We start from the raw sequence: 13262 nt of genomic DNA on the forward strand, positions 1-13262 counted from the left end.
CTGCAGTGAAGCTGCAGTGGGCTGCCATAAGTTACCGTGTGTGGCCAGCAGCCAGTGTGAGTGGCTGGCAGCCAGTGTGTGCTGCCAAGAGCCGCCGTGAGCGGCCGTCCAGAGGCCAGCGACCGATCTGCCTCACCCGGGAAGAGCGCAATGATAATACCAACATGGGTCAGTGAAGTGATGTCCTCCACAACTAGACTGAAGAACAAAAGGACAGCAACTTGTCTGTTCCCCTTCCCCGATTCTCCAACGCTGTTCCCCTCCCCCAATTCCCCAATACAATCTTTAAAAAAAAAAGTATACAATCTTTAAAAAAAAAGTAACATGGGTAAATATTATAACATACTGCTAAGTTTAAGAAAAAAAACAAGCCCATATGTCTCAAAATATGAACAAACAGTATAATTCAATTTTTGTTTAACAGTATTACAGTAGCTAAATAAGTTTTTTCTTTTCTTTTTTTTTTTTTTAGCTGAGCCATCCTGCCACCTGTTGGCAGCTCAGCTCGGGCCAGAAGTTGAACCTGCGACCCTGCTGCTCAGAGCTGGCACTCTTGAGCGAGCTCTTAACCAACTGAGCCATTGGCTGGCCCTGTAATTTTCTTTTTCTTTCTTTTTGCTTTATATTCATTCCCCCTCAAAATAAGTAGAAAATATATTTCTCAGGCGATTAAAAAGAAAGGGCTCTGGGCTTCCCTGGTAGTGAGGTTGAAGAGCAGAGTGTAGCTGTAGTCAGATAAGGGAACTGGGCTCATTCTGGGGAGCAGAGGTTAAGGAGAGCAATAATACCTCTTGCCCTACACGGGGCACTGCAACTTACAAAGCACAGGGGGATGGCTAGGACTAGGGCTGAGTGAGCATGAGGGTGGGGAGGTGCCTCTCACCACTTCTCTAGCTGGAAAAGTTCCAACCCTCCATCCACAGGGGCTCCAATGCAGGCCTTCTGCTGCTGGACTTTCCAGTCCTCCAACTGGGGCAGCAGTAGATCGATTAGGGTGGTGAATCGGCCTAGCAGTGCTTTGGAGGCATCAAGCACCTCCTAGGAAAAAAATAAAGTGAGTGCTGAGCACCTCTCACCATCACTATCCACCATCCAACAAGGGACCAAGAAGCCAAGGCTAAGAGGCCAGGGCCCTCAGATCCCTCATTTTCCCCAGTTCCCTGCTGCCCCACTCCCTCTGTCCTCTGCCTCCCACCTTTCTTCTTTTGTCCAGTTCATTGAGAGTTTCCTGCAGAAGCTGCTGCTGTCTGGTCTGATGGGGGTCCAAAGAGGGTGTCCTCGCTGGATGGCAGGAGCAGAAGTGAGACAAGTGCTCAGATCTAGGGTTCCTTCCCCTCACCTTCCAGACTCGGACCTCAGTCAGAGTCAGGAGGGTGGAATTCTGAAGAGAGAAGAAGGGGAACCAAGCGAGGGACAGGCACCTCTGGGCCTTCGAAGCCCACTCAATCTGCTATGGCAGTTTCCCATGCATTTCCTCCAACATTCACTAGCTGTCCCTCAGCCACACCTCCAGCTCAACCTCCACAACATACTCTGGTGCTTCTAGTTTTGCATGGCAGCAGGACTGTAGCTAGTGAGGTGTAACTAAAGCTTACTGGGGCTTTTCCCTTTTGCTCTCTTCCACCCTTGGCCTTCCAGTGGGCACCTGTCTTCCTCCTACCCCTCAGCGTGCTTCCTACCTGAGCTCTGGATCTTGTATCGGAAGCAGAAGACATCCTGCTGGTCTTTCAGTTGGCTCATGGATTTCACCAGCTTCTGTAGTGGGGATGAGACCCAGATGAGGCTGCGTCTGTGGGAGGAAGCAGGCTGCGTTCTGCCCACCCTGACTTGCCACATCTACCAACCTCCATCATCGCCCTTAATTCCAGGACCCGGGATTCGATCTCATGCTGCTGGCTCTCCACAGGTGCTTCAAGAGCTGGCTCTCCTTGCTCCTGAAATAAGAGGCTCTGAGTACATTCAACTCTGACCTTTCATCCCTGAAATGCAGGCCTGAAATTAAACCACAGGCTATGGGAGATCTTATTCTGAGATAAATTTCCTGAGTCCTTTCCATGATCTGTCTCCACTCCAGGAACTTTCAATATCACTACCAAATTGTTCTCACCAATTGAGCCCTCTGAGACTGGATCAGAATTTTCTTTTCTTCCAGAAGGAGATTAAAGATCATCGCAGCCAATTGGGTAGGGCCCTGGGGCAAGGCCTACAGTAGGAAAAGAGAAAGAATTGATTGAACTCAACTGCCTAAAATGAACCTTCCCAGCAGTGACCCCAGTACTTTCCCCTCCTTCAGGGTCCCTAGCCCTTCCCTTTTTCACCACTGGTCATCAAACTCTAGCCTCTTCCCAACAGGGTCATCTAAACACTGCCCTTCTCTCTGCAGGTGATCCTTCAAGTCCAAACTTTGTCCCCCCTGATCTGCCCCTATCCCTTTGCATCTCCAGGTCCTATTCCATACCCTAAACTGTATTCCTCTAGACTCAGCTTCCATTCCTACTTTGTTATTCCCAGCTCCTCCAAGTACCTGAATGTCCCGACAGAATTTTCGCAAGTTGTGCTGAAGCAACAAGCACTCAGGGTCCTGGCTGCAGCGGCCACACTCATAGTTCAGTTGGTCCAAGAAGTGGAAGAATAGCATGTTAGCCTTGGAATCATCACTGCCCAGTGCAGCTTCCTGCCTGGGGAACAGGAATGACAAAGGTTAGTATCTCTGCAGGGTGGCTACTGTCTTTGAGGCCTTCCAACCTCTTCCTGCCCTTGGTGTTTCCAGGATCCCAGGGGCTCTGAAGAAAGAAACCACTTTCCTCATCTCACCCTACCCCCCAACTTTCTGAGGGCCTCACCAGTTCTGGTCTTCAATCCAGACAGCCAAGTACTGTCGAATATCCACCGGCAGGAGGCTATTTGTGTAGAGCTGGTGCAACTGATCTTGAAATGAGTTGTCAAGATTCTGCAGTTCCTCCCACTGCGCCATTTGGGATCTGAGTCTGAAGGATTCAGGTTCCCAATTGGAAATTTGACTGGACTACATCATCCACAGTCTCATAATTATTATTAAAATTTAACATTTTAAAATTATACAGGTAAAAAAGGATACAGAAAAAAGGGGTGGGGGGGAATGTCTAGATTGACCCCAGTCCCAATCTTGGTACCTTCCCCTCCTCTCCAGAAGTAACCAAAATTATTAGTTTGTTATATATTCCTCCAGGGTGTACTATTTAATGGCTCCAATATGTGGGCCTTTTTGTTTTAATGGTAATTTTTAAACACACACCAAAGTAGAGTGAATAGTACAAGAATCATCCATGTACCCAGCATTAATCCTCAACAAACATTAATGATACTTCTAGCATTTTTATTTAATCTATCTCCCTCTAAATTTGTTTGTGTTTGTATTCATTTATGCTGGAGCATTTAAAAGTCAGTGTGGTGGGCCGGCCGAGTGGCTCAGTTGGTTAAGAGCTTGCTCAAGAGTGCGAGCTCTGAGCAACAGCGGTTTGATTCCCGGCCAAGCTCAGCTACCGCTGAGCTGCCAACAGGTGGCAGGATGGCTCAGCTAAAAAATGAATAAATAAATAAATAAACAAATAAGTAAATAAAATAAGTCAGTGTGGGTCATAAGTATTTATTTCAGCATCATCCCTACTGGCCCCAAAGCTTTATCAGGGACTGAAACCTCCTTGGAAATAAGGTACACCCTATAAACTGTTTTCCATGTAGGAAGGAGGAACTCTATTCTAGAAGATGTTTACATGCTGTGCAAGGAGTCCCTCAATTCCTAAGGTTGTGACACTTTTATGACCTCTGTTGATCTCTGATTCTTCACATGGATTTATCAACTTTGTGAGAGACCCAGAAATTTTACTCAAAACTAGTTTTTGCCTGTCACCACGTAGGCTGGGCAGAGAATCTTTCTCTCTACCTTGCCCCATCCACTGCCATCTGTCAATTTAGGAAATTAAAACTTATTCTTGTTGCAGCCTGGACCTAACGGAAAAGAATAAACAGCACATCTGTGGTCTAAAAAAGGTCACATGATTTTATTAGAAATCAAAGAAAAATGTTTGCGATGGGAGAGGTTCTTTTCCACTAGTATGAATAATTATGAGCTGCCTTTCTACCCCTGGTAAGTAGGAAGAGGGGAAGGAAAGGATGGCTGGGTCTCTTATTTTCCAACTTAACAGTTTTAGTAGCGCTTGACATTTAAAACTATGCTATGTACCTGTGTTGGTTTTAAGAAACAAATGACGAGGCCCCAGTTCTTAAGGAACTAATCAGTTGGTATTAAAAGAGTAAGGCAGCAAGTAAACTTTGAGGTTTAAATGTAAAAACAAACAAACAACGAAAGAAACAAATCTGGTCTTTTCAAATGGATTGTAAACATTTGAGATTGTAAACATAACAGGTTCTTCTCCAGTTATCCCTCATTCTCTTAGGCACGTATTTTGTGTTCAAAAAGTTGTTCTGAAATAAACTTTTACGAAGATCAAAAATTACACAGACCAGAGGGTAGCTGCGTTGGCTAACAGACTGAATCAATGCAACAATGCCAACTTCCGAATCTCGGAGACTGCAGGGAAATTTTGGAAGGGGGGCATTAGGGTTGGGCAACTAGGCTGGACTGGAGGGGGTTTGGATCCAGGATGCAGCAGGAGACAGCTATTTCAACCTGGGGACACAGGTTGACCCCTCCGGGGCACAGCCCCCGGGGTCTGCCACCCTTGCCAGGGAGGAACTCGCGCCTCCACCCCCAACCCTCGCGTGCCCTCTAAGGGTGGGTACCTGGTTGGGGGTCTCAGTCCTCGCTCCCTCCGGTGGCTCAGGTCTAGGCTTCGGTTCCTCAGCGGGAGCTATGGCACCAGCGTCCCTCGCCCCGCCCTGGGCTTCGTCCCGCCCCTTGCGCCCGCCCCCTTGTAGCGGGCTTGAGTTGGCAGCTGAACCTCGGAGGTCGCCATTCCCAGCCCCGCACCCCGACACTGGCCAAGCTCTTCTCCAGGCTGTGAGCTCATTGGCGCCGCCACAACTCCTCCCTCCCCGCGGGGCGGGACAAGCGGAGCGGAAGCCGCATCTCCAGCTCCAGCGATTGGTGGGACAGCTCAAGTAAGCCCCGCCCCATAACTGCGGAGGGAGGAGTCCAATTAATAGGGCACCTCAGGCCTGAAACTGCTGATTTCCGAGAACCCGTTCTACAACCACAGAACCGAGACTAGCTCAGGACCGTGGAAGCACTTAGGGCTCCTTCAGAAGAGGTGGGACCGGAATTTCGACACTTTGGGATAGGAAGGGGAGGGCTGAAGTAATATCAAAATAAAAACTGTTTATTGATGGTACGTGCTAAGTAAGCGCTTTAGGTTCATTGTACCGTTTGTAATTTCCACAAACTACATTGAGGTGAAAATCATTATCCCTACTTTAGAAATTTTAAAAACTGAGCGTGGAGAAAGAAGTTAAATTACTAGTCAACCATCACTGAGGCTTTAACAAGTGGAGCCTGGATTCAAACCAAACCTCTGATTCCAAACCCCAAACTTTAAAATTCCTACATTTTACAGCACCGCCTTCGATAACAAATCAAAGACTTGGATTCTGAACACACACACACATAGTCTGTCAGAATATTTGATTTATTCATTCTGTGTTTACCACCTTTTATATCCCCAAACTCCCAACCCCAGGATCTACGTTATAGCTCTTGAAGAAGGGCTTCCCAGTAAGAAGTTGAATTTGCTATTTCTGACACCAAAGGGGCAATGGTAGTTGTTTCTGCTATGTCACTTATATTTGGGGTGCTGCCCAAGCTTTCCTCACTGGTCTCTGGTGGAGGGATGTTTGCCTCTTTCTCATGGTAATACTGGATCAACCGTTGAACCCCAGCCTTCACTGCAGGTTTAAGGGCAGTGCTGACCACTACTCCCAAGGGCCCCCCTGACATTCCAGTCATGGTCATCAGAAGGTCATAACCCAAATCTATGGCCCCCTGTTGGCCTCGTTGCTTGGCCTTGTCCAAGCAGTTCTGAGCAGCATAATACAAAGCTGTGCCCAGGTCGTAGAAGGTTCCCACTCCTGGCAACCACTGGACTATATTGTGCACGTACTGTTCCTGCTCATACTCGCAGTCCTTATTGGGGAGGGAGCGTCGGGCCCTCTCTGGATCTTGCTGCTCCCTGGCCAACAGCTGCAAAGCGGAGGCCAGGGCATCCACTGACACTCCCCTCCCTGTGCTTCTGCCCTGCTCCAGCCCTTGAAGATGTCGGAAGAGGACCTGTGTAGCCTTTACACCACCCAGGCGGAAAAGCTGACGCTGCAGGGCCTGTACATCAGCATGGCAGCCAGCTTCCTTCAGTGCAATCATCAATGGCAGGCCTATCAGGAACTTGGGTAGAGGGGCCATATGGGTATAGCCAGGCAGGGACTTTGGGAGCAGGGTCTGGCAGGTCAAGGGGTTTGAGGAAGGTGGCCAGGATTCCAAGGATGAAGGAAGGTGCATCAGGATATTTGTCTGGTTTCCATAAGAAATAGCATCCATAGGATACAGCAGGAGGTAGTAAAGCAGCAGCTCAATTGGTATCATGAGGTATCTGAGGCCACCCATGTCTGGACCAGAGTATGCTGGAGAGGGGAAAAACCAGAAACATACAAACCATTTCCATAAGGGATATATTCTGAAAGGAACCCAGGACTCAGGGCACACCTCATCCATCTCCTCTAAGCTTCTGCTCTTTTTAGGTAAAGGCCTAAGAGACAGGAAATGCAACTCAATTGTTCCCACTGGCCTTCTCTATCTTCAGTTTACCTGGGACTTCCTCTGCTTTATTTCAACCCCTTTATAGGGGGCCCCAAATTACCACACAGTCCAGTCATTGAGAAGTAAGACGGCCTTGATAGGTTTGGTAGCTGCTTGATCCCATGCTGCCCACTTCTCTGTTCCATAGGGGAAACACATTTGCTTTCCCCTATGATCAATAAGATATGTAACCTCTGCAAATATTTGTCCATTTGTATTGGCTGCTCAAACCTTGTCCCCTTGTCACACACTTGACCTCAATACCTAAGATCTTGTTCTTTGGCATTTCCTACAGGTCCCACCATGTTCTCACTCTAGCTCATGATAGGATCCAAGAAACTCAGAATCAGAAGAGATTAGATGTTTATTATTTGCTCTTTTAAAATTTCTCTTTTCAGTTTAAAAAGTAAATTAGCAAGCTATAGTGTGTAGTTGGGGTTTTAGTACAAGGTAGATGAATGAGAAAAGGTTAAAATACTGCTCATGCAGAACATATTACATGCACAGTAGTATATGACAAGTTAAAGAAAGAAAAGGGAAAATGGAATAAGAAATGGGGACTGAGAATTACTAAGCAGAGACGGGCAAGGCTAATACCAGTTGCACGCGTGTCTTAGCACTGGGATGAAATACAGAACATACTTCTGACCTAAGTGGTCTCCAACACATCTAACTACTTACCATATCCCATCCTTGAACATAGTCCTGGGAAAGGAGGCTTGTTGCCTAGGCGGCATTGAATATCTAAAGTAAACCTGGACAAATTCCTGAACCAATTTCCCATTAAGCACCTCAGAGAACTGTGGAACATTTGATAAATTATATTGTCATCATCCATAGACACTGAAAAGCTCTTAACTTGGGTTTTTCTTCAGCTTTTTGCCTAATTCTTCAACATGTTCATACCTGAAGTTCTATGTTGACAGTAAAAGCTTTAAATTGTTTCACCAGCAACATGGGAGATGGCTTCTCAGCAAACTCAATCACCATCTGGGCTAATTGCTAGATCAGCCACCCCTGTATTCACCACCATCAATACACATTCCTCAGGGTGAGTAACTGAGTGTTGGATTTATCCAAGCTCCCCTGCAAGTCCCCCCAGATCCCTCAGAATGACCTTAGTATTGCCTCCAGAGCACCTCAAAAGAGGCGCCAATTGAGCTGACTCTGAAGACAGGTGGGGTGTTGTGTGTGTGTGTTTAGAGCCTTCCAGTAGAGGAACTGACATGATTAACCATTTAGAGGCATGAAAAAAGCCTGATTTTGGAGGATGGAAAGTAGTCCAAGATGAGGCTGACTATGGTGTCAAGTAGGTGTGTGGATGGTGTGGCTGTGAGGCTGCCAAGTCTGGCCAAGGCCAGGCACACCACTCAGAGGCTCTGGCCTCTGTTCTACAAACAGTGGGAAACCATCAAGTGCTCTGGACAGGGGAGTGATATAATCAAAACGATATTTTGAAAGATAACTCAGGGAACAGCATGGATGGACTTAGTGGAAGGGGAGATTGGAGAGAGAAAGACTAGCATGATGGGTGCTGCAGGAGTGTCAGTCAGTGATAACAAGGAAATTGCATTGACAGAATTTAGAGTAGTCAAATTCATAGAAACAGAAAGTAGAAGGGTGGTTACCAGGAGCTGAGGGGAGGAGGAAACAGAGAGTTGTTTAATTGGTATAGAGTTTTAGTTTGCAAGATGAAAAATTTCTTGAAATGTTTGCACAATGTGAATATGCTTAACACTACTGCATTGTATACTCTGAAAGGGTTAGGATGGAAAATTTTGTTATGTGTTTTGTTTTGCTTTTTACCACAATTAAAAAACTAAACTACAAAAAGGAAGTAAATGTTTTTTACTTAAAAGATTTTTTTTAGAATGAAGAAGAAAAAAATTTCCAGATTGAGTAGACTCAGAGTATACCAGAAAATAAATGGAAAAAAATACAACTCCCTCCCCCCGACCCATATTTAGTGTATTAGTCTGCCAGAGTTGCCATAACAAAATACCACAGAATGGGTCATTTAAACAACAGGAATTTTTCTCACAATGTGGAGACCAAAATCAAGACTTGTTGGCAGGTTTGTTTAGTTCTGAGGCTTCTTTCCTTGGCTTGCAGATGGCTGCCTTTTCACTATGCCCTCACATGGCCTTCCTCTGTGCATACGCACTCTGGGGTCTCTTCCACTTCTTATAGGACAGCAGTTCCATTGGATTAGGGTGCACTCTTATGACCTTATTTAACCTTAATTACCTTCTTAAAGGCCTTCTCTCCAAACAGAGTCACATTTGGGGTTAGGGCTTCAACCTATGAATTTTGAGGGTTACACAATTCAGTCCATAACACCTAGTGACATTATCATGTAATACCAAGAATAAAAACTATGAATAATTTAAAATATGGAAAGAAAGAATTCAGTTCCTCAGTCACACCATCCACATTTCAGATGCTCAGTAGACATATTGGGCTAATGTCCACAATATTGGAAAGCATGTTTCTATCATCTCCCATCAAGTGCTGTGATCTAGAAATTGTGGAAGAAGTTATAAAACCCTTAAGGTTATAATTGACTTCATTTGAATACGCCCCAGGTCCCTCTTCCCTACCTTAATCAGAGGATCATCCTCATTTGAACCACCTGGAATTTCAACAAGGACTGGTAAGATTTTTGTCACCTCTTTGTCACCACACATTTTCAATGTGTGGATTCGCATATCTGTGAAAGGCCTGCTTGACTGTGCAGCATTCTCACTCTAGGGCCATCGGATCTTTGAGAAATCTAAACTTATTGTAGTACCCAGAGCCTAACAGAATAAAGCAAGCATATATGCGATTTAAGGAGTCACGTGATTTTATTATGAAGGGGAAAAAATTTTTTTTTTAGCTGAGCCATCCTGCCACCTGTTGGCAGCTCAGCTCAGCCTGGGAATTGAACCGGCGACCCTGTTGCTCAGCACTCACACTTTTGAGTGAGCTCTTAACCAACTGAGCCACTCGGCCAGCCCTAAAAAATCTCTTTTGAGGTGAGAGGATTCTCTTCACCAGCATGGATGACAGGCTGACATAATCATAGCTGAATATTCCATTTCATATCTGAGGATTAGGACAAAGGAGTTGGTGATAATTTTTAATTATTCAGTTTTTAAATACTGCCTATCTTACGAATATTGGGCTAGATATTTAGATTTTGAACACCACAGGTTTGTCAAGAATTTATGCATATTCATGCATAACCCCTTTTTATAAAGCACAAGACTTCTGGGAACAGTATATAAGTCATGGACCTTGAATAAGGCCCACAATGCATAGGGAGCCAAGTCATTTCTTCAGAAGTCTTGCCCTGAGAACATGGTTGTTGTTTGTCACCCCTGGGTGATTCACATATAAGAAGCCTCTTAAGCCCTCTTCCCTGATTTCTGACAGAGTATTTTACTCTTTCTCATAGTAATACTGGATCAGCTGCTGAACCCCAGCCTTCACTGCAGGTTTAGGCACTGTGCTCACCAGTAGCCCATGGGTCCCCCTGAGAACCTCAGCAGGATCATCAGAAGGCCTGGGTCTATGACACCAACTCTGCCTCATTCCTTGGGTTTACTGGAGTAGTTCTGAGCAGCAGAGTACAAAGCTATGCCTGAGTTTGTAATAGATTCCCACTCCTGGCAACAGATGGACCACATTGTACACATGCTGCTCTTGCTCATGCCAACAGTCTAGGATAGAGAAGGCACATCTTGCTCTCCCTGTATCAAGTTAAACCCTGCCTATTAGCTGCAGAACAGAGACCAGAGCCTCCCCTGGGAAGCCCTTCCCTGTGCTACTGTCTGGGTGTCTAGTCAAAGAAAACCAGCATGGCTATTCACATGGCCCAGCCTATAAACATGAAGCTGCAGGGTCTAGGAAGCAGGCTGGGGGTCAGCTTGCTCCAGGGAAATCCTCAGTGTTGAACCTATCAAAGGATCCTTGGTAGAGAACCAAGTGGGTGAGGCCAGGCAAGGACTTTGGGAGCAGGGTCTGGCAGAACCAAGAGCCTGCAGAGGGTGGTTGGATCCCCAGAGATGAGGCAAAAGGCACCAAAGTCTTTTTCTGGACTCCACAAGAAATGGCAACCATGGGGTGAAAGGGGAGGCAGTAAAGGAGCAGGTCATGATGGCTCTCAGGTGATGCCTAGCTCAATCAGATGATGCTAGAATGGAAGATAACACTCAGACTGTTTCCCTTGGGCTGTAGTCTGAAGGAGCTTAAGGCTCAGTTACAGGACATCTCACCCATCAACTCCCAGCCTCTGTTCCTTATAAGTTTGGGGCCAGGGAATGGAAAACAGGACTCGATTGCTCTTCTTGGTCTCCCCATTCCAGATCACCAGGGACTTCTACTTCACTTCTACGCAGTTATGAGGTCCTAAATTACCACACAATTCTGTCAGTGCAAAAGGAAACTGCTCTGGTAGAAGCAGACCCATTGTCCAGTTCTCTGTCCCATTAGGAGGCGAGATGGTTGCTTTCCCTGATAATAAGGAACATGACCTCTGCAAACGTTTGGCCATTTGTACTGATTGCTCACATCTTGTTCCCCTGTCACATACTCAGTCTCAAATGACACTGGCATTTCCTGTATGTCCCTACCACATTCCATCTCTAGCTCACAAAAGCCACAGAGACCCAGAGTTAAGAGAGATCAGATAACTGTGATTCTGACATAGAAGCAACTTTTTATCTTTTCAGTTTAAAAATTAAAATAAGAAAGCTACGGCAGAGCTGGCTGGGTGGCACAGTTGGTTAAGAGCATGAGCTCTGAGCAACAGGGTTGCCGGTTGGATTCCCACATGGGCCAGTGAGCTGCGCCCAAGCTGAGCTGTCAAAGGGCAGCTGGATGGCTCAGCTGGTGAGAGTGCGTGCTCTTAACAAGGTTGCCGGTTTGACTCCCACATGGGATGGTGGGCTACCCCCCTCCCCCCGCGACTAGACTGAAAGTGGCGACTGGACTTGGAACTGAGCTTGCGCCCTCCACAACTAAGATTGAAGGACAACTTGGCTTGGAGCTGATGGGTACTGGAAAAACACAATGTTCCCCTTCCCCAATTCCCCAACACTGTTCCCTTCCCCAATTCCCCAACACTGTTCCCTTCCCCAATTCCCCAATAAAATCTAAAAAAAAAGAAAAAGAAAAAAAAGAAAGCTAGAGCATCCAGTTGAGAATTAGAAAGCAGAGAGTACATGAATGGGAAAAGATTAAAATATCCTTCATACCTAGTATTTAATTAATCCACAATATTTGACAACTGAAAGAAATTGGGAGACTAGGGGCTAGACCTGCTAGGGGACCAAGCTGACTCCGGTTACTCGTCTTTCAGCACTAGGATTAGATGAATAGCATTCTTCCGCCCTAAACTGTCCCCAACACTTTTAACTACCCATTGTGCCCAACTCCACACATAATCCTATCAGACATTTTAGAAAAGAAACATGGTACCTGGAAGGCCTTTCCTATTTTAAATGTCTGATTGTTTCTCTATCAAGCCCAGTACACTGTTATCAGAATGGTTGCGGAATGCCTGACAAAAGTATAACTGATCTTCCCAAGTCATTGTGAGGATCTGTTTCAGGGCTTTTCATCAGCTGTTTGCCTATTGCTTCCAAGGCTCATCTATGCACATCTGGGTGACACTGATGGCAGCAGTCTTGAACTCTGTTACTAGATCAGTGGAGGGAAGCTTCTCAGCATATTCAACCATCAGCTCTCCCATTTCATAGAGCACCCACCTACATTCATGCCTACATGCCTCAGGGAAGGTAACAGCGCTGGACCCATCAAAGTCCCCCTGCAGATCCCCCCAAATGACCTTAGTATCGCCAATCTCTTCCTCCTCGTTGTGCTTTTTATACCCATGAATGAGGGTTTCAACGGTGTCTTTTCCTCCCATTCTAACAAGCTGAAGCTGCAGGACGTGGGCCTCAGTTGGGCAGCCAACTGAGAGCTAAGGTGGAGAGGTACTCAGGCAGAGGGGCTAAGGAGGGGGCTGTGTGCAAGAGATCCTAACAGGTCTTGGAATCTGGGAGAGGATGCTGGTTGGAGGGTGTGTTCAGAGTGTGTTTCTGTGAAAGATGGCTGGGAGATCAGGGCTCCTTTCTGGGCATTTCTTGGAAAGGCAGCCACTGGGGACAGCAAAATACAGCAAAGGAGCAGCACAGACTGGATCATGCTACCTTGTTTCAGTAGAAACAGCCCTGCTGGAAAGAAGCAATGCTCAGGTTGGGAAGTGGGGAAAGACAAGACACCAAGACTGGTCAGAGATAGGACGTGTCTTAGCCCTTGAAAACTTCAATTACCCTGGATATAGCTTCATCCTCACCCTCACAGGCTTTGGGTGATCCTCACCTGCTCCGGAAAGAAACAAGCCAGAGGAACAAGATAGTCCGGACACGTCCTTTGCCTTGGTGCTTCTGTCATCAGAATGACTGTTTTCTAGATCTCACCTTTTACCCAA

General features: G+C 46.2%; 2 protein-coding genes across 4 annotated transcripts in view; both read right to left on the reverse strand.

Moving 5' to 3' along the window:
- The window catches only part of STAT2 (signal transducer and activator of transcription 2), a 13994-nt gene extending 9010 nt beyond the window's left edge, over positions 1-4984 (reverse strand). For both annotated transcript variants that reach the window (XM_019669151.1, XM_019669150.1), the window contains exons 1-8: positions 4783-4984; positions 2844-2987; positions 2525-2678; positions 2108-2203; positions 1845-1934; positions 1680-1755; positions 1196-1281; positions 884-1038 (exon numbers count right to left, since the gene is read on the reverse strand). In XM_019669151.1, the coding sequence (XP_019524696.1) occupies positions 884-1038; positions 1196-1281; positions 1680-1755; positions 1845-1934; positions 2108-2203; positions 2525-2678; positions 2844-2974 (788 nt within the window). In that variant the 5' untranslated portion in view covers positions 2975-2987; positions 4783-4984. The remainder of the gene's footprint in view (positions 1-883; positions 1039-1195; positions 1282-1679; positions 1756-1844; positions 1935-2107; positions 2204-2524; positions 2679-2843; positions 2988-4782) is intronic.
- Positions 4985-5605: 621 nt separating this feature from the next.
- Positions 5606-13237, reverse strand: APOF (apolipoprotein F). 2 transcript variants are annotated; one of them, XM_019668989.1, is made up of 2 exons: positions 13154-13237; positions 5606-6609 (listed from the first exon to the last, which is right to left on the reverse strand). In XM_019668989.1, the coding sequence occupies exon 2, from the start codon at positions 6590-6592 to the stop codon at positions 5684-5686; it is 909 nt and encodes a 302-aa protein (XP_019524534.1). In that variant the 5' UTR covers positions 6593-6609; positions 13154-13237; the 3' UTR covers positions 5606-5683. The 2 variants fall into 2 exon arrangements, with proteins under 2 accessions (XP_019524534.1, XP_019524535.1); XM_019668990.1 differs by having other exon boundaries at positions 13128-13218.
- Positions 13238-13262: the final 25 nt, after the last annotated feature.

The sequence above is a fragment of the Hipposideros armiger genome, unplaced genomic scaffold (assembly GCF_001890085.2).
Source record: "Hipposideros armiger isolate ML-2016 unplaced genomic scaffold, ASM189008v1 scaffold_548, whole genome shotgun sequence".
Taxonomy (NCBI): domain Eukaryota; kingdom Metazoa; phylum Chordata; class Mammalia; order Chiroptera; family Hipposideridae; genus Hipposideros; species Hipposideros armiger.

Excerpts from the sequence above, each read along its gene's own strand:
- APOF (XM_019668989.1), bottom strand. The coding sequence starts at position 6,592 with ATGGGTGGCCTCAGATACCTCATGATACCAATTGAGCTGCTGCTTTAC.